We start from the raw sequence: 17,976 nt of genomic DNA, 5'->3' as shown, positions 1-17,976 counted from the left end.
CAACTACAATATACAAAGCTTACAACTACGTGGAAGTGTCTCATGATGTGTAATTCCAAAAAGTAATATACAGGGTATTTATCATTGCTCTTCGCTCACTAGTCATCTCTTCTGAATATGCTCTTGAAGGAGAAGTTGTAATCTCCACTGTCCTTCATCTTCTGTCTCGCCTCCATGAACGAACGCAAGTACTTGGTGAACAAGTAGGCAAGAGATCCGAGCACTCTGAACAAGGCCAGGGCAGCGACTGACCAAAGGATGAAAGCCAAGTACTTGTTCTCGTATACATCACCTGGCGAGTAAACCTGGATGATGCTCATGATCAATACCATGTTGGTGATCAACCACAAGAGGACAACACGTGTTCTGACATCACGGTAGTAGTCCTCTGATGGGATTTCCTTCTTAGGCTCCTTCTCAGGGTTCTTATTTCTAACCCTTTGGATGGAGATATTGTTCAGCGTTCCTGTGTAAGCAGAATCAATATCAACTTGATCAACTGGCATTTCAACCTCAACGATTTCACGACCTTCACTGTCCTTCTTGATGATGGCAGAACCCAAACTCTTTGCTGGATCATTATCACCTTTAGTACCCCAGGAGACATCATGTGTGTTACAGAAGGCAAAGATCTGCAATGTGCATGTGTATGATGGCAGAAGAAGGAAGTATTGCACTGAGCAGGTCAAGATGTGCCATGGGTCCAAATACACAATGGAAATAAAGGCATAGAGACCATATGTTGATAATAACGAGACAATCACGTTGAAGAATGCAGTTGTTCCAGCATCATTTTGCATAGTTCTCGCAACGGAAACGAAACCCAAGATAATGGTGAAACATGAAATGATGGCGAACAGTGTCATGATTGTGATGAACAGGTATTGGGCACCCTGTGGACGGTTACCCATAGAGACAATGAAAGTAGAACAAATCGTTCCCAGACATATGTAGTTCAAAATCGTGAAGATCCAGAAGCCTCCATTGTGTGGGATCAAGTTGTTATTTGTCAAAGCACCTGTCAGGTAATAGAAGGTCAGGTAAAAGTTTGCGACTGAGAACCACGAGAATAAAAGTTGAACGAATTGGAAGAAGAATTCAATGTGGAAGAAGAACTTTCTCGTGAAGGAATGAGATGTGTTCCAGATCTGTCTGAAGTGTAATTGAGAATACAATGCAGCAAAGAGTGCACCGTTAAGCCATCTTCTTCTCTGGGAGACAAACTCGGCAACTGTCTCTGGAAGATCTGTTTCACCCTTGGCTTCCTTAACGTACTTCAACAGCCATCTCGCATCCTTTTTGGCAACTAGTTCCCAACAGAGGATTCTGTCTTCTGCCAGGTACATGTTTGCAGAAAACACATCTTTGTTTGGCCCATCATTCAACAATTCACCTTTGAAGTAGGAATTCAATGGTCCAGTTCCATCATCATGGTTCTTCAATGCCTTGAATCTATAAGCCGAGAGAGCACCTGGAAGCACCGAGATATAACCAAAAGATGATTCCATTGGCTTATCCAGGATATTGGACATCTTATACTCAAAGTTCTGAGATGCAACAAGTGGATTTAGTAATTTCTTACAGAATCTTCCTTTTAATGCCTTAATCTCACCAGCAGCACCTGCGACATTGGAGTCGTTGTCAAATGCCTTCCATAAGTGGTAAATGGCACTGGTATTTGGCTTGGTACCCACATCCAGCAATACGACGACATTTGGATCCAAAACCGGACAAATGGCCTCGAAGAACCATCTATGAGAGTTGATCTTCTTCATATTCTTTTCCTTCAACATGAAGAGAATTTGGACAGGGACTATACCAGATTCAGAAGAATGAATCTCCAAGTCCTCATTGAGCGACACTTGAGCAGTGTACTCAAAGATATGAGCCTTCACTTCCTTCTTGTTCACGAAGGATTTGGCAATACCATCTTGGTACACACCCATGGCACCTAAAACATCAAGAACGTTGTCGTTGATCTTACCACGGCCATCACTGACAATGACAACCTGGACCTTTTTCCATCCGTTTGGCCCCCATATTCTCGACTTCTTCCTCTCACATAGATGGGCAATGTTCTTCATAACAGCATGCATTGTTCTGGTGAAGTCAACTTCAGATTCGTTGTACATGGTAATACAGATGCACACTTCAGTTTCTCTGTTGAGCTTAGCAGCCCTCAACGTAAATCCTGCAGTTTCAAAATCGTGAGGTTCTGCAGTACAAGCAGAGTATCTCATAAAGAGGAATTCGTCCTCATCTCTTCTTGGTAGAATAGAAGCTAACTTGGTGGGAACTGGATTTTCCAGGACCAAGTTACCATTCTCTGGTGTACATTTCTTCTTCACGAGAACCGATTTATGACGACGAGGTTGAGCAGTAGCTGGGACTTGGTATTCCTTTTCATCAAAGATATCTTCGTTTTCCCAATATCCCTCATATGTGTCACCACTGAAGTTTGAGGTAAGGGTTCTAACCTTTTCGACATAGCTCTGATCACTGGAAGAACCGGAATGGACAGTAGAGCCAGAAGGAACTCTGTCATTGCTTTCCAGCGCCGGGGTATTTTGCTCAGAGAGTGTGTTTGCAGCAGCAAATGTGGATGCTGAGAAGATTGGCTTCGGAGGAGGGAGGATTCTCGAGGAGGATACCGTCGATTCTGAGTTTCTACTCAGGGAGCGGTTGGCTCCACCGTAGAACGCAGATCTATGGTAATCCTCATCATCTTCGTCATCGTCAATCACAATGACAGTACTCTCCTTGTTTCGCTTTGGTGACTCCAGCTCCGTCCATTGTTTTCTTGGAGTCATACCGTGAACAGGAGATTCTATCGGAGTCTGTTGCTGTGGATAGTGTACTGTCTTGGTTGGAGACGAGGTTGGCGTGTAGTACGACTCTTGGTACTGTGCCTGTTGCTGTTGATGTCTTCTACCAAAGGCATTCGGTGAGTATCTCTCACCAGCAGATGACTCAGGAGCTGGGAAGCCATTAAACCCGGAAAGCGTACTGTTGTTCATTCTTCTTGGTGAGTGGTTGCCAACAGCAGCAGCTTGAGGTCTTGAGGGACTGTTAAGCGGGTCATAATCATAACCGTACTTATCGTCAAAGGGACCAGTCATGTTTGTTAGCTTATCGGAACCTTTTGTATGATTTGATCTGTTTCCACTAAGAAACTTAGAGGTGAAAAGAGAAGATTGAGATAGCTTTTTTCCCACCTCCTGGTTCTGTTTTCAAACCACTTCGAGGGAAAAGTACGTATACATGGAAATCTCTTTCGCATATTGTTATTTACATTTTGCCTAATTGGGACACCAAAGTGATGGTTTGAAGCCCTGGCTAATAGAGTCACGAATATTTCCGAACTTGGAAACCTGCCTATTTTGGTTAGTTAGTCATCCACACTTTGATTACGTAGGATGTTACCGCTTTAACGATGATGAGATTTTTCTCAGCTTTCCAGTCTCCTCTAAAAGCTGGAAATCATTATACTTTTGGCCAATCCGTCTCAGCTTAAAGAGTCACGATGTTGAGATTATTCCCAAAGAGAAGGCTGTTGACACAGAGAGCTGTGTGCAGCATCCAAAGAGCATCCTTTTCCACCACTTTCATCAGATGGAACGAGAGTAAACCAGAGGCCGCGTCTTCGCAGTCAGCTCCAAGGAAGAAGAGACCGCTGAGTAGAATTCCAATTGGTGGTACTTCAACGCAACAACAGAAGCTCAAAGAGACTAACTTGGAGTTTGCCAGTTGGAAGGCTGCGCTTCTCATGATTGCTGTTGGTGGCGGGCTTTGGTACTTCTTTACGAGCGAGAAGAAGAGAATCCAAGTTCAGCAGGATGCTGAAGCCAACAGAGGGTATGGTAAACCACTTGTTGGAGGTCCTTTCAACTTGGTTGATACCGAAGGAAAACCATTCACTGAACAGAACTTGAAGGGGAAGTTCTCCATCTTGTACTTTGGATTCACTCACTGTCCAGATATTTGTCCTGATGAATTGGATAAGTTAGGACTGTGGTTGGACATGCTTAAGAAGGAAGGTTACAAATTACAGCCAATCTTCATCACATGTGATCCGGCTAGAGATTCTCCAGAGGTTGTTAAGGAGTACTTGAGCGATTTCCATCCGGATATTATTGGATTGACCGGTACATATGAACAGGTGAAGGATTGCTGTAAGCAGTACAGAGTCTACTTCTCAACACCACCAAATGTGAAGCCAGGTCAGGATTACCTGGTCGATCACTCTATCTTCTTCTATTTGATGGATTCAGATGGTGAGTTCATTGATGCCATGGGTAGAAACTACGATAATGAAACTGGCCCTGAGAGAATCAAAGAACAAATTGATGCCTTCGTTCCTAAAGCTGAGCGTGAAAAGAAGAAGACGTCTGGTTGGTCCCTGTGGTAATATGGAGGGGATATACACAGGCGTATCGAGTGTAAAATTCTCTGTAAATAGTTATCACTACATCCTAAAGTGTACAAAGATCAATAACAAAGATATATGTTGATGTAATAAAACACATAAGGTTATTAGTTCTTTGCCAAAGCAGCACGGAAGTTGATAATGGAATCTGGCTCAACGACCCAATCTTTACCCTTTGTCATGACTTTACCTGCAGCCTTAACAGCAGTTTCATCCTTCAATTCAACAATATCCTCGTACTTGATAACATTGGCCAAGATGAAGGACTTCTCGAAATCAGTGTGGATGACACCAGCAGCTTGTGGGGCCTTTGTACCTCTTCTGATAGTCCATGCACGAACTTCTTGTTCACCACAGGTGAAGAAGTTGATCAAATCCAACTTCTCTCTCATGGTCCAGATGATCTTGGTCAATGCAGACTTGGCACCAACTCTCTCCTCCTCAGCAGCTCTTTCCTCATCGGTCTCCATGTGAGAGAGTCTCTCCTCGAGGGAGACAGAGAATGGGATGATGACATCACCTGGTGAGTAAGTGTCAACCCATTCTTTGATCTTGACCAAGTATTTGTTTTTCTTTCTGACGTAATCCTTCTCAGACAAGTTAATGAGGTAAATGACTGGCTTAGCGGTCAAAAGCTGCATGGTGTTGATGATTTCAACTTCCTTGGAGGTCCAGTTTTGGTTGGCAACTCTCTGGTCATTCTGCAAGAGATCAATGATTTTCTCCACAAGGGCAGCCTCCTCCTTCTTCTGTTTAACCTCAAGAGATTGACCTCCCTTTCTTGTGATCTTCAAGACAGATTCCAAGTGCTTTTCAGCAAATTCAATGTCCTTAAGTCTCAACTCGTTGTGGATGATCTCCAAGTCACGAACTGGGTTGACGTCACCTTCGATATGGATAATCTCGGCGTCGTCGAAACAACGGACAACTTGGTAGATAGCATCAACGGCTCTAATATGGGACAAGAACGCATTACCCAAACCCTCACCAGCACTGGCACCTTTGGTCAAACCAGCAATATCGTAAATGGTCAAGTAAGCTGGAACAGGACCGCTCTTTGGCTTGTAGATCTCAACAAGTTTATCCTGCTTTGGAGATGGAACAAGAACACGGGCCTCTTCTGGCTCAATAGTGGCGAACGGGTAGTTGGCTGGGTTACCCAATGGACATCTGGTAATGGCCTGGAAGAAAGTCGACTTACCAACGTTGGCAAGACCAACAATACCAGACTTCAAGTTGTTACCTGGACGACCAAGAAGGATCTTTTTCTCTTCAACTTGTTTCTTTGGAGGCATATTTTGTTCCTTATTCACAGGCTTTGTTTCCCTTAAAATCACAACAACAAAGGTCGCTTTTGTGTGCTTTGTTGTTCAACGTCTTTTCACAGATTTTTTTTCCAGCGGTTCGATGGCCTCAGCGGACAAAAAAAAAAACACGACAAAAAGAAGAAGAAAATTCAGTACGATTACATAAGATCTTAGTAATGTATATATGTGTCCTGGTACATCATGGAGATTATGGGTTCAGCTATTATGGTTTTCATTTGAAGGGTAGGGGCAGATGGGCCAGACAAGACTATGAGGTTGCAATGAAATGTTGAAGTCTTTCGTTATCATCCGGTTCGTGTGAATCTGTAGCGAGCTGTGTTGAGCTGTTGTTGTCATGTGATTTGTTGAAGTGTTCTCCGTTGTATCTTGTTGCGCTTAGTTTCTGTCCTGCAAAGTATCTTCCATCCATCTTCTTCAGAGTTGTTAGTAAAGAGTTCATTTTTAAGAGTTACTGAGAAAGAATATACGTACTTCAATGCACTTTGTTGTTGAGTCTGGTTCTGTGAACCTAACAAGCACAACACCTTCTTCTTCGAGGTCGAAGACAATGATCTTTTCAACCTTACCAAACTTCCCGCATTCTTCCATGATGTCTTCTTCGATATCTTGGAGCACTTCAGGATCCTCCTTCAATTCATCAAGTGTAAATGCCCTTTTCAACACCATGGTTTTTTGCCATTTCAAGTTAACGTTATTGTCATCGTCACCTTGCCAATTCTCAATCCTGCTATTCAGCTGTCTTAATCTCTTCTTTACGAGCTCACGCTCCTTATCGTCTAACACTCTTCGTTCCTTGGGGGTGGATGTATCATCGGTGTCATTTTCAGGTTTAAACTGCGCCTTTTCCACTTTTATTCTGTTGCTATTATCCCCAACTCGTATAGGTGCATCATCAAGCATCTGAATAGCTAGGTCAACACTTTCAGGCTTGAGATACACTATGAGGGCATCCCCTTTGAACTGACCATTAGAATTAACATACCTCTTTATCCTTGGCTTGTTTGTCAATAGGTCTTGAGATATAACACCGTACTTGGAGAACAACTGGTTCAGCTCGACAGAATCGCAGTCTAGTGGTAAGTTGGAGACGTAGACACCAGTGTTGATTCTTTGTTTCTTCTTCGCCAATTTTTCCTCTTTCATCTGTTGTAGTTTCCGCTTCTTCAACTCGATCAGGGATTCCTGGTGATTGCTCGAGTCTATATTATCCATCGAGATCCATTTGTTCAATACGGTGTTGTATTCATAATGATCATTATCATCCTTAAACGACCACCTGTCTTGAATTTCATCATATGAAATTCTCTTATCCAATTCTTTTGGATCCACACTTCTTGGATCAGTGTTTAAAGGAGACATTAACCTGACAATGTATGCTATATCTCTCTATTCATGAATAGTAAACAATTGAAAGTGTTTTTGTCCCGAAAGTGTTTACAAAAAAATTTACCTGGGTGATGGCACGAAAACAAAACAAAGGTAACAGTTTTGGACTTTAACTATGTGCCTTTTGATGCTACCCCGTTAATTATACAGTCGCATGAGGTTCATTTCATTGAATACCACTTTATTTGGTAAAAAGTCGTTGTTATCACGGTGAGATGTGGTGTAGGGGACTTCAAGTAGGATGTTAATGTTCTCTACATTTCAATTTCAAAAAGAGGTGTACTCATATGTGTGACCTATGATTCTCATTTTAATGAATACTTGGAAATGCTACAATATTTGTTCGTTCTGTTCCATCTAACATCGGTTATATTTATTACATTCTCTTTTATGGTTGCGTTTCCATTCGTTGTTCCTTGTTAAACACTTCTATAGGTGTGATTACAATGTAGACACACGTAAAACAGAATCATCGAAGTATCAGCTCTTCTCTGTTGCGATTGGAAGAATACAGCTTCATGTGCATGACACTTTGGACATTCCTTATCAGATCTCGGGAGAGTTGGATCTGATCCAAGATCTTTCACTATACCGGCGGTTTCACTGGGAATATTGGTTAGCATATTGAGTCGAGCGGAAGTAAACAAAATCAGCAAAGTCAACTTACCCAATGTTGGATATCAACTCATGACGATACACACGAGGGTTGGCAGCTTGTTCTACGTACGAACAAATTCTACATTCGTACAGAAGCATATTGTGTTCTTTGTCTTCTTTTGGATATAACATATTGTTACTAGTACTCAGCGTTAGTAACTCCATCAGAACAACACACCCACAGACAACCACATAATGAGCACCTTCACTCACCATTGACGACAGAATCTAAACGACGACATTTTCGAACGTGTATAAGCGCTTTGTTCTTTACCGCTCCGACCAACTTTTCTCACTACTCGAAGTAGATTCTTCAAAGCGGTGTTGTGTTTGTTTTGGGTAAAGCGATCGAAAACCTGTGCACAACTCCAATCATACGCCGTATCTGGCGTTTATGCGTGTAAATCTGGAATCGACCTTTTTTTTCAACGTATTTTTTTTCCTTGAATGGATGAAAGAACGTACACAAAAACCACTTTAACGGAAAGACAAATTAGAACATAACAAAGATGCTCTCCCTTAGACAATCACTTGTTCGTGCTACACGTTCCATGCCAACCAGATTGGCTGCTAGACAAGTGGCCATCCGCTTGCAATCCACTGCCGCCGCTGCTGCTGCTCCTACAACAGAATCCGCACCAGTGGACCCAAAGATTTCATCCATTGTTGAGAGCATCTCTAAATTGACACTTCTCGAAACTGCATCTCTCATCTCAGAGCTTAAGACACAATTGAACATTCCAGACATTGCCCTTCCAGCTGCTGGTGCTGCACCAGCTGCCGCTGCCCCAGCTGCTGAGGAAGAGGCCCCAGCTAAAGAGGCCCAAGAGGAAAAGACTATCTTCTCCATCAAGTTGGAATCCTTTGACGCCAAGTCCAAGCCAAAGATCATCAAGGAGGTCAAGGGTTTGTTGGACTTGTCCCTTGTTGAGTCCAAGAAGTTTGTTGAGGCTGCTCCAAAGGTGTTGAAGGAGAACGTTGCAAAGGAAGATGCTGAAAAGATAAAGGCAACCTTGGAAGCTCTTGGTGCCAAGGTGTCCTTGGAGTAAACATCTTTCACCTTCGATACAAATCTTCTTACCATAGTGTGTGTATATACTCCACCTTCTGTACATAATTGAAAGAAAATAAAACATGAAGAAGACTGACTTAGAGAATTAAGTAATTTAAGGGAAATCCCATCAAAAACTGAAATTAAGAAGAAATAACACACAGTTATAATCAATCAAGAGTTGATATTATATTGTTCATACGTAATCTCTTTAGTTGCCAATAATTCATATCAAAATCTCATAGAGTATCTCTTTCTCGCACTGGATAATGAAGTTGATGATGAATTTACAGTCTGAATCCTTGGTATGGTCTCATCAAATTGAGATTGGTCATAGGACTGCAAGCCCCTGTTGTAAGGTTTGGAAGGCGTCTCTACGACGAACATCGATTGTGGTCTCTGCTTGGTATGAACTGGTGATACTGTAGACGAATACTTTGTGTCTAGGAAACTAGGCAAGTTTCTTGAGCTGAAAGATGGTGATTGCTTCAAAAAACTCTTATCCCTAGAAAGGTATAACGATGTCCTCCTTGATTTGAATGTATTACTAGATTGAGACACAGTTCTCGTCATCCGTTCTGGCATCATTGGCGATTCATCACCAAGTTCACCGTCTGAAAACTCACTAGACTGTGATCCATTTTCGCTTACGGGTAGTTGACTATCCACCTCCATACGTGTGACATCGTCATCGTTAACGAGGAGCGATGCCAGTGAGTCAACAAGTCCTTGCATCTTGGAATACAATGTCAATGTCGATGCATCGATCAACGATGTTTTGCCATCTTTATAAGGTGCTTGGAACAGGTCAAATATTGAACTTAATAGCTCTTGAAATGCCTCTCTCTTGTCTTGTGATAATTGAGAGTTTCTTAACAGGTCTTCTAATTCTCTTTCCATACTCAATAGATCATGCGACCTCTTAAGCGACGATTCCACTCTGTCGCCCATGTTGATAGCTTCGTCACGTAAACTAGTTCAAATATTGTAAATGAGACATAAAGAAATGTCTTGTTGTGTGTGGGATCTATCTTTGTGTTTTGGTTTTGTATCAAAATTTACAATTCGACTACCCGCGTCATTAACTCCGAAGCGGAGAAAAAACAAAAAACAATCAAAAATAAGACATGCAGCATCAAACTTTAGAATGAGATAACAATAAAGGAATTATATGAAGTAATCAGATCAACGATAACAGGAGAAATCTCTTTTTAGAAATCGACAAAGTATTGCGAGTATGGATCTTCACCGCCAACACCGTAGTCCAATTGTTCCTCTGGATAATGATCAAAGAGAGAAGTATCACCAGTCCCACCCGTGATTGGAGGTTCATATGGAGTTTCAATGTCTTTTGCCAATAATTTCTCCCAAACAACTTCTGCAAACCATGGATGGTTTCTAATATCTGCCGGACCGTTGGCCAAATGACCTAAACGTCTTGTCAAATCAGCTGTGATTAAACGTGATAAGAGGTCAACAGCATCTGGATGCATAAATGAAGGATATTGAACTTTACCAGCAAGGATCTTTTGATATGTCTTCATTGGAGTTGTATCGTAGAATGGGGTGTAACCTGCAAGCATTTCAAAGATAAGGATACCCAATGACCACCAGTCAACGGATTTGTTATAAGGCTTCGTAGTGATAACCTCTGGTGCAATGTAATCTGGAGTTCCGCAGAGTGTCCATGTAACAGTGGTAACTTCTTTGGCGAATCCAAAATCAGTGATCTTGATATGACCGTTACGGTCCAACAAAATGTTTTCGGGCTTCAAATCTCTATAAATGATGTTGTGACTGTGAAGGTATTCAATGGCCAATGTCACTTCAGCAGCGTAAAACTTCGCCACAGGATTTGGGAATCTCTGAGATTTCCGCAACAGAGAAAACAGTTCACCACCTTCAATGTAGTCCATAACCATAAAGAGATTTCTAGCATCTTGGAAAGTTCCCCACATTCTAATCAAGAATGGATGCTCAACGAGCTTTAGCATACGTCTTTCATCGTTTGTATGCTCAACCTGTTTCATCCTAATCACCTGGGCCTTCTTTAAAACCTTTATTGCATAATAACGTCCATTATGAACAGAGCGTACCAGGTGAACACGACCAAAGGAACCTGTTCCTAAAGTTCTCATGATTTGAAAGTCACTCAAGGTGTATTTTCCCTTAGAGACCGTAGATCTCTGTGGTAGCAACGACTGCTGAACATCACTCGAAGTGTAATGGTGTTGAGGTTGACCATGCTGAGGCTGTTCTTGCGCTTGTGGTTGGTAATCCTGTTGTGGTTGTTGGTATTCCATTGTGGTTGAAAGTGTGCTGCTTTCTGGTTCCGATTCGGTGCTCTTGCCTTGCCCAATGTGCAGCTTCTTCAACAATCCGCTGGCCATAAAGGTCGAAATCAGCCCACTTAGTTGATACCCTCGCTCTGTGGTTGTGTTCCCTGCTAAATTAAATCAAGACCAACACTAAAGCTCGATTGCAGGCCTTCTAGTGGTGATCTTAAGAGTCTGTAATAGTTTGTATGAAGAAATAAAAGCCTAATCAAGTTCCAATCAAACACCAACTCGTATCCTGGTTTCCGTGGTTGCTGTGTATCAACTTCAGAACACTTCGGAGGAGGATGTGATGTGATGTGATGTAGATTTTTAATACACCTTCAATTCCAATAGTTTGTGTAGTTTCCTTCAATTGATAGAAAGCTCAACACGATAGAAAAGCTTCCAATTGACTCTTCAGAGATGTACGGTTTAAACACTGCTTTTGCAGACTCCTGGGTGTTTAATTCTGCTTTATCCCTTTTCCAAGCTGTGTCGGATTGTGCTGTCTGCCTGTCCATTCCTCACCAGCGGTAAGGGGGAAAAAAGCGGTCCCTGGTCGCTAACCCCCTTTTCAAAATTTACCCGCTGGTTTGTCCGTGGTGTTGTGTTGTGAGATGTCTGGATGTGTGTAGGTGCTCTTAACGCATTACCCAAAGTAGGTATATCCTGATTGGGACATTAATGTCTCTTTTTCTTCCGCGTACGTACGCGTTGTCATCGTTGAACGCGTAGCTTTTGAGCTTCTTCACCTTGTCCATCTTAGGCGGCTGCATTGTATTTCTGTAGGAAGCTTGAGAACGTTTGTGTGAAGATGTCTGACGCTGAACTGATCACGAGCGATGTTGAAATGGAGCAGGAAGAAGACTTCAGGGGCCAAGGAGAAGAAGAAGTGTATTCTGAATTGGACAAATTGGCCTTCAAGTTGGTTCGAGCATGTCTTTCTCTGAATCTCAACAGCGTTGCCTTGTCCTCCGTCAATCTGCGAAAAGTGGCGTTTGCAGATCAGAAGACTTCCGTTAGTGTGAAGACATTTGAATTGGCTCTGGAGAAAGCCAACGGGATCCTGCAAGACGTCTACGCGTATGCTGTAGTACCACTGGCTCCAAAGGTGATCACGAGTGCAAAGGGAACGAAGAGTGTGTCCAAGACCAAACAGTATGCGCTGGTTAATGTCATGAATGATAACCTGTTACGTTTTCACGAGGAGTGCCTCTGGATCAGGCACACTGAGAAGCTGTTCCCAAGTGAGCTGCTTGAAAAGAGACACGATTACAGAAATTCCAAAGAGAACTTCCCTTATCCGTTCACAGAGACTGATCTCATGTTGAGAGGCATTGCAATGGCCGTTGTTATGATAATTGCAGTCTCAAATAACCATATGACAGAGGAAGAACTTCTCAATGTTCTTCAAACCAATTTTGGCTTCTCAACTACAGAACCTTTGGATGTACTGAATATCTCAACACGAGATCTGCTGAAACTCTTGGATAAGCTTGAATACGTCAACAGAACAGTAATACGTACTGAAAATGATGAATTAGCCGAATACACAGTTGGAAGAAGAGGATTGAGGGAAGTGGATAGGGATGCGTTTAGAAGTATTACGCAGGTGCTTTATGACGAAGGAGAAGAGCGTGCAGAATTCACAAACCTCGTCGATGCAACTATTGAACCTGCTTACGGTAAAGTTGGTCGAGCAGATGCTCCAGCTACACAGGGATCTCGTGAAGAAACTGTTGGTACTGATGAAATCAATAACTAACTTACATTACTCTACTCAATTATAATAGAAACATACACTCCAGTATGAGTGTGTTTTATTATTTCATCTCTTCTTACTTGGTCTTGCATTCTTCGCACGACGTTTCTCCTTGAGATCTCTAGCCTTTCTAATGTCATCCGTGCTCTTAATCTCAGAGTGCTGACCAGCTCTGTTGTAACCTCTAATTCTCTTACCACCTTCAAGTGCCTTGTCGACTTTCTTCTTCTGCTTGTGATAATCATCTCTGTACTTATCTGGTGCTCTTGGTGCCTCGTCCTTCTTATGCTTGAACTTTCTATGGTCGCCATTGTCATAGGGTTTATTCTTATAATCAGCGGATTCTCTAACACCAGTCTTATAACCCTGACTTTTATGTGCACTCTTCCACGCATCGTAAACACCAGCACGGTAACTAGCAGGCATTCTCACACCAGACTCACCAATAATGTACTTCTTATCAGTGGAACGTGAATTGACATACTTGTGCTTCTTCTTATCCCATTGCATAACTGGTGTCTGCTTGTGATTCTGGACCTTGTCGTCATCATTAAGATCAAACGTAGCTGCTGCTGCTTCGTTGGCGAACCCGGAATTGAGAGATAGTTGTTGGTCTTGAATTACACTGGTTGGTGCATAATGAGAAATGAAGAAGTTTGGATCTCTGAATGTCTTCTTCTTCTTAGATGCTATAACATCCTCAGCTGTTTCAAATTCTTGTTCAAGAACCTTATCAGAAACAGAATATCCAACCTCATCGTCTTGAGATTTGAAGACTTCCTCAGCCAAGTTGTGGAATAAGCCGGCTTCACGCTCTCTCTCACGAAGTTCCTTCTGTTCCTTAGCACGTCTTTGAATTGGAGCAATTTGTTTTCTTCTGGTGTTCATCAAATCCACAAGAGAATCGTCCTTCTTACCAAATTCAAAAACGGTCTCCTTGTTTCTTCTATTTTGCAACTTTTCCAAGAACGCCAACTTCTCCTGCTCGAGGTTCTTGCCAAATAGCAAGTTTTGTTCATCCCATCCAGCAGCTTTGATCTCTTTGGCTCTCTTAACAGATTCACCACCAGCAGCTTGTCTGGTTCTGAAATATAGTTTCTCAGCCTTTAACGAAACTCCTTGAAGAACCTTCAAATCATAGTTGGTGTTGATGAGGTGCTGGAACATTTCCATCATAGCCTCAACGTTGTATCTTGGTGCTGCACCTAAAACCATTCTGTCTGTGTAGTTGACCTTTGGCTCAACATATGATTCGCCCATCTTCTGCTTCAAAAGCTCGCACTTCTTTTCATACATTGGAGTAAGGAAAATCTTTCTTCCTAAGAACAGTTCAAGATCCAAGAGATATGGTAGTTCACTTTCACCAACAATAGAGTAGGCCCAACCTCTGTTTCCAGCTCTTGCAGTTCTACCAACTCTATGGATGAAGATCTTTGAAGAGGCAGGAAGGGAATAATTGATAACGTTAGCCAAAACCGGAACATCAATACCTCTCGCTGCAACATCTGTGACAACCATGATTGGTGTCAATCCAGCTCTAAAGTTCAGAAGTTGACGTTTTCTTGCATGTTGATCCAAAGTACCATAGATATAGGAGACTGCATAGCCGGCCTCCTTCAGCATCAATGTCACGTATTCCACATGATGACGTGTTGGAACGAAAACAATTGTAGACTGTGGATGTGGTAATTGATTGGCTGGTGGCAGTCTTTGACGTTTGAAGTTTTTCTTTCTCTTGTTGTTCTTTTTATCAGTGTTTTCATCAGCGTCAGAATCTGAATCCTGTTGATCATTAGCATTATTCAATTTCTTCAACTCTTCTTGAGTAGCCAAGGGGACTTTAATGACGTCTTGTAAGAGATTGAACAGGTTCGCCTCTCTTTCACCATTCTTAGTGGAAATGAAGCACATTTCTAGCTGATCTGATATCTTAGTCTCTGCGTCCAATCTAACCAATACTGGGTTTGTTAGACCAGCTTTTGCAAAGTCCACCAGAGATCTCGGTAAAGTTGCAGAGAACAACAGCGATTGCCTATTAGCTGGAAGGGAGCCAATCAGCTCCGTCAATTGATCTTCGAAACCCATCTCGAACAATCTGTCAGCCTCGTCAAATACAACGTACTCAACGGACTTCAAGTCTAACTTCATCTCAATCTTCAAATGCAAGAAACGACCTGGCGTTGCAACAATGATATCCGGGTTTGTCATCATCATGTTGAACTGATCCTCAAGAGAATCACCACCGATAAGCAGTACACTTCTCAGATCCAAGCCTCTTGAGAAGTCTTTCAGAACTTTGAACGTTTGAATCGCCAATTCTCTCGAAGGTGAAAGAATAATGGCTCTCACACCAACTTTTGCAGAGTGCATCTTCAGCTTTTCAATCAGAGGTAAGGAGAACGCCGCTGTTTTACCAGAACCGGTTCTCGCCATACCAACGATGTCTCTGTTCTGTAAGATTAAAGGAATGGTCTTTCTTTGAATAGGCGTTGGCTGTTTGAAACCCTTCTTTGAGATGTTGTTCAAGATAGGCTTGGACAACCCAAAGCTTGCGAATGTACCACCTTTCGCCTTATTCTGTTGAGGCTGGTTGTTGAAGTAGTTTGCGAAATCAATATCATCCTTGGTCTTTTTAGTATCCTCCTCGTCATCGGACAGTTCCAAGCTCGGGAAATTCTGCTTTGCGACTTCAACTTTCTTCTTCTTTTGTACTGGCTGCTCATCCTCATCTTCACTAGAGATGATTTCATCCTGCACTTCACCATACTCCTGTTCCTCATCTGAAGAGTAAGCTTCAGAGTCGGAACCTGCGTTAAGCGCAATGTTACTAGCAATATCAAACTCCTCGTCACTGTCCATGGGGTCGAATGCGCTGTATACAAAGATTTAGCCGAGTATTAATAGTGAAGAGAGCATGCGATGAGCTTCATAAAAAGTTTTTCCCCCTCAAGCACTTCCTGTTTAGGTAATACTGGTATGAGTGCTTATGTAAGCAGAATGTGTTTCCCCTAACGTAATTATTTACCACACAAGAAATGTATCGGTAGGTGCACGACTTCTACCATCCCCTAAACCTTAATCTCCTCATCATCGCATAAGCCGACCTCTGCCTCTAGTGAAAGGGCCTCAATGGGCTAAATATTCACCCGGCATCAGCACTGTTGGCACCAGAGTCGTGGAGAACGATCTCGATTGCGGACGTCTTAAGTAAATGTAGAGGAATTGCCAAAACAACTCAATTCCGGTTCTCGATCCAAATGAACCGACCGTTTTACAGCGTTGTAACGGTTTCTATGTTCCATGTTGAGGCGCAGCCTTTAGGCACGATATGCGTGCATCATGGCCGTTTTTTGTTTACAGCACTGGTTACCGATTTCCCATATAGGAAATCAGTCATCAAGGAGAAAGAGAAGAGACAGACAGAGGACAAACATGTGGAGATGAGCTGCTCTATATAATTGGGGTGTTTCTCCATTCCCTGCTGAGCTAGTAAGCAAATTGTGGTTGATACGCTTGATACTGGTACGTTTCTTAATCCATCAGCAATGACAAAGCTATGGCTCTTCCACAATGCGAGGACGATACGGCGATCCGTGGGCTTAGCGGTCACCATTTTGGGCCTCATGCTAGTTCTGTCGAGGCTCACGCTCTACTCTTATGATTTCTATAGATATCAACAATATTTATACTTGCTAGGTGGACAAACTGCTCCTCAGGACAATGTGCGGACTCAGACCACTGACTACGTCTCTGAATACCCAGCTGATGATATGAGGAGGCAATTAGCCGAACAGTTCCCCTACGATACACGATCAGATATTCCAAAGACAATATGGCAAACTTGGAAGGAGCCACTCCATCAGATCAAAAATAAAGAGCTTGTTGATTGTATAGGATCCTGGGTTTCACAGGATGGTTATGATCATCATCTAATGCTGGACAAGGACATTGATGCATTCTTAGACGAGACGTACAATGCATTCCCCCAGATCATAGAGGCTATGAGCCTCATGCCTCTACCCATTCTGAAGTTTGATTTCTTTAGGTACTTGGTCATATATGCCAAAGGTGGTATATACTCCGATATCGATACCATGCTATTAGCCAGTATTGATGAGTGGAAGGATAGTACCTCGGTCCTACACGATATCTATCCAGATCTCAATTCAAACATTGGGCTTGTCGTTGGCGTTGAGGCTGACTTGGATCGTCCAGACTGGAGATTCAGGGCATGCCGTCGTCTGCAGTTTTGTCAATGGACAATAAAAGGAAAGAAGGGCCATCCGGTATTACGAGAGTTGATCTACAGCATAACAAAGATCACACTGGAGCAGTACTCCAAAAGATTGAACCATGTACGGATTGGCTCTGAATATTTCACCTTGAATTCACTGTATACAGTCTTAGAATGGACTGGGCCCGGAATCTTCACAGACACCATTTTCAACCACCTGAATAAAGTCTTCGACCCTGATAGATGGTTCAACTCCAATGCACCTCCCCGGCTAGAAGTTGAAACATTCGATAAGTATAACACAGAGAGGAACCACATATCTGTGGATAAGCCTCTGGGCTGGAATAACTTCACACGCGTGACAGTGCCAATGGTGGTTGATGACGTTGTGATACTACCGATCAATTGCTTCAACGCGGAGTTGGGGCCAGATGGAATTGAATTTGAAGTTGACAGAGAGCTCGAATATGTGAAACACAACTTCATTGGCTCATGGAAAGGCTGAGATTCAATATACAAAGACACCAGGTAAATCTATACACTCCATATATTAACATAATGTGATGATGTACTTCGGTAACTTCCTGTTCTGGTAATTGCCTATTCGGGGAGTTTCCCGAGACTTTTTTAATTTTTCACTGATTTTTTTTTTCTCCCTTGATGAGCTGTGCGATGAGTTTTCTTTTCTTCTGTGCAATGGAGAAGAGCCCATAGCTGAGTATCGGGTGCTGAGGAGCTTCAAGAATGGGTAAGAGCTCACAGAAGTCTTCCAAGAAGACTGCGAAGTCTATTATCAATAAGATTGGCCAGTCCT

General features: G+C 42.5%; 11 protein-coding genes across 11 annotated transcripts; 4 read left to right on the top strand and 7 right to left on the bottom strand.

The window, feature by feature from the left end:
- Positions 1 to 35: 35 nt before the first annotated feature.
- CHS2 (chitin synthase CHS2) lies at positions 36 to 3,183 on the bottom strand. Its single transcript, XM_020214091.1, has one exon. It carries the CDS (start codon positions 3,117 to 3,119, stop codon positions 99 to 101), a length of 3,021 nt encoding a protein of 1,006 aa, XP_020073266.1. The 5' UTR covers positions 3,120 to 3,183; the 3' UTR covers positions 36 to 98.
- A 340-nt stretch (positions 3,184 to 3,523) lies between these two features.
- Positions 3,524 to 4,408, top strand: CYBJADRAFT_122544 (SCO family protein; the record flags this gene model as incomplete). Its single annotated transcript, XM_020212435.1, has 1 exon — positions 3,524 to 4,408. One exon carries the CDS (start codon positions 3,524 to 3,526, stop codon positions 4,406 to 4,408), a length of 885 nt encoding a protein of 294 aa, XP_020073265.1.
- Positions 4,409 to 4,533: 125 nt separating this feature from the next.
- OLA1 (Obg-like ATPase) lies at positions 4,534 to 5,721 on the bottom strand (the record flags this gene model as incomplete). Its single annotated transcript, XM_020216775.1, has 1 exon — positions 4,534 to 5,721. The coding sequence occupies one exon, from the start codon at positions 5,719 to 5,721 to the stop codon at positions 4,534 to 4,536; it is 1,188 nt and encodes a 395-aa protein (XP_020073264.1).
- A 119-nt stretch (positions 5,722 to 5,840) lies between these two features.
- On the bottom strand, positions 5,841 to 7,334 carry CUS2 (U2 snRNP complex subunit CUS2). Its single transcript, XM_020214090.1, has 2 exons — positions 6,226 to 7,334; positions 5,841 to 6,166 (listed from the first exon to the last, which is right to left on the bottom strand). The coding sequence occupies exons 1-2, from the start codon at positions 7,111 to 7,113 to the stop codon at positions 6,002 to 6,004; spliced, it is 1,053 nt and encodes a 350-aa protein (XP_020073263.1). The 5' UTR covers positions 7,114 to 7,334; the 3' UTR covers positions 5,841 to 6,001.
- Positions 7,335 to 7,483: 149 nt separating this feature from the next.
- On the bottom strand, positions 7,484 to 8,074 carry RPB9 (DNA-directed RNA polymerase II core subunit RPB9). Its single transcript, XM_020214089.1, has 3 exons — positions 8,011 to 8,074; positions 7,808 to 7,936; positions 7,484 to 7,743 (listed from the first exon to the last, which is right to left on the bottom strand). Exons 1-3 carry the CDS (start codon positions 8,037 to 8,039, stop codon positions 7,560 to 7,562), a joined length of 342 nt encoding a protein of 113 aa, XP_020073262.1. The 5' UTR covers positions 8,040 to 8,074; the 3' UTR covers positions 7,484 to 7,559.
- A 198-nt stretch (positions 8,075 to 8,272) lies between these two features.
- Positions 8,273 to 9,012, top strand: MNP1 (mitochondrial 54S ribosomal protein bL12m). The gene has a single exon (XM_020214088.1). The coding sequence runs from the start codon at positions 8,307 to 8,309 to the stop codon at positions 8,844 to 8,846; it is 540 nt and encodes a 179-aa protein (XP_020073261.1). The 5' UTR covers positions 8,273 to 8,306; the 3' UTR covers positions 8,847 to 9,012.
- A 9-nt stretch (positions 9,013 to 9,021) lies between these two features.
- On the bottom strand, positions 9,022 to 9,862 carry CYBJADRAFT_8525 (uncharacterized protein). The gene has a single exon (XM_020217970.1). It carries the CDS (start codon positions 9,797 to 9,799, stop codon positions 9,080 to 9,082), a length of 720 nt encoding a protein of 239 aa, XP_020073260.1. The 5' UTR covers positions 9,800 to 9,862; the 3' UTR covers positions 9,022 to 9,079.
- Positions 9,863 to 10,059: 197 nt separating this feature from the next.
- Positions 10,060 to 11,151, bottom strand: CYBJADRAFT_170675 (cAMP-dependent protein kinase catalytic subunit TPK2; the record flags this gene model as incomplete). Its single annotated transcript, XM_020216141.1, has 1 exon — positions 10,060 to 11,151. One exon carries the CDS (start codon positions 11,149 to 11,151, stop codon positions 10,060 to 10,062), a length of 1,092 nt encoding a protein of 363 aa, XP_020073259.1.
- A 783-nt stretch (positions 11,152 to 11,934) lies between these two features.
- On the top strand, positions 11,935 to 12,962 carry NSE3 (Smc5-Smc6 complex subunit NSE3). The gene has a single exon (XM_020217969.1). The coding sequence runs from the start codon at positions 11,981 to 11,983 to the stop codon at positions 12,929 to 12,931; it is 951 nt and encodes a 316-aa protein (XP_020073258.1). The 5' UTR covers positions 11,935 to 11,980; the 3' UTR covers positions 12,932 to 12,962.
- A 32-nt stretch (positions 12,963 to 12,994) lies between these two features.
- On the bottom strand, positions 12,995 to 16,230 carry DBP10 (ATP-dependent RNA helicase DBP10; the record flags this gene model as incomplete). The annotated part of the gene is made up of 2 exons (XM_020216774.1): positions 12,995 to 15,800; positions 16,196 to 16,230. 2 exons carry the CDS (start codon positions 16,228 to 16,230, stop codon positions 12,995 to 12,997), a joined length of 2,841 nt encoding a protein of 946 aa, XP_020073257.1.
- On the top strand, positions 16,135 to 17,726 carry CYBJADRAFT_165534 (glycosyltransferase family 32 protein). Its single transcript, XM_020214087.1, has one exon. The coding sequence runs from the start codon at positions 16,474 to 16,476 to the stop codon at positions 17,665 to 17,667; it is 1,194 nt and encodes a 397-aa protein (XP_020073256.1). The 5' UTR covers positions 16,135 to 16,473; the 3' UTR covers positions 17,668 to 17,726.
- The last annotated feature ends 250 nt before the right edge of the window (positions 17,727 to 17,976 follow it).

Source organism: Cyberlindnera jadinii (assembly GCF_001661405.1).
Source record: "Cyberlindnera jadinii NRRL Y-1542 unplaced genomic scaffold CYBJAscaffold_1, whole genome shotgun sequence".
Classification (NCBI taxonomy): Eukaryota; Fungi; Ascomycota; class Saccharomycetes; order Phaffomycetales; family Wickerhamomycetaceae; genus Williopsis; species Williopsis jadinii.
This window is presented reverse-complemented; position numbering and strand designations above follow the sequence as displayed.

Excerpts from the sequence above, each read along its gene's own strand:
- NSE3 (XM_020217969.1), top strand. The coding sequence starts at position 11,981 with ATGTCTGACGCTGAACTGATCACGAGCGATGTTGAAATGGAGCAGGAA.
- MNP1 (XM_020214088.1), top strand. The coding sequence starts at position 8,307 with ATGCTCTCCCTTAGACAATCACTTGTTCGTGCTACACGTTCCATGCCA.
- CHS2 (XM_020214091.1), bottom strand. The coding sequence starts at position 3,119 with ATGACTGGTCCCTTTGACGATAAGTACGGTTATGATTATGACCCGCTT.
- RPB9 (XM_020214089.1), bottom strand. The coding sequence starts at position 8,039 with ATGTCGTCGTTTAGATTCTGTCGTCAATG. Across the intron at positions 7,937-8,010 it reads TTTAGATTCTGTCGTCAATG|TAACAATATGTTATATCCAA; the intron begins GTGAGTGAAGGT and ends GCTGAGTACTAG. Across the intron at positions 7,744-7,807 it reads GAGTTGATATCCAACATTGG|TGAAACCGCCGGTATAGTGA; the intron begins GTAAGTTGACTT and ends CAATATTCCCAG.
- CYBJADRAFT_8525 (XM_020217970.1), bottom strand. The coding sequence starts at position 9,799 with ATGGGCGACAGAGTGGAATCGTCGCTTAAGAGGTCGCATGATCTATTG.
- CUS2 (XM_020214090.1), bottom strand. The coding sequence starts at position 7,113 with ATGTCTCCTTTAAACACTGATCCAAGAAGTGTGGATCCAAAAGAATTG. Across the intron at positions 6,167-6,225 it reads CAACAACAAAGTGCATTGAA|AAGATGGATGGAAGATACTT; the intron begins GTACGTATATTC and ends ACAACTCTGAAG.
- CYBJADRAFT_165534 (XM_020214087.1), top strand. The coding sequence starts at position 16,474 with ATGACAAAGCTATGGCTCTTCCACAATGCGAGGACGATACGGCGATCC.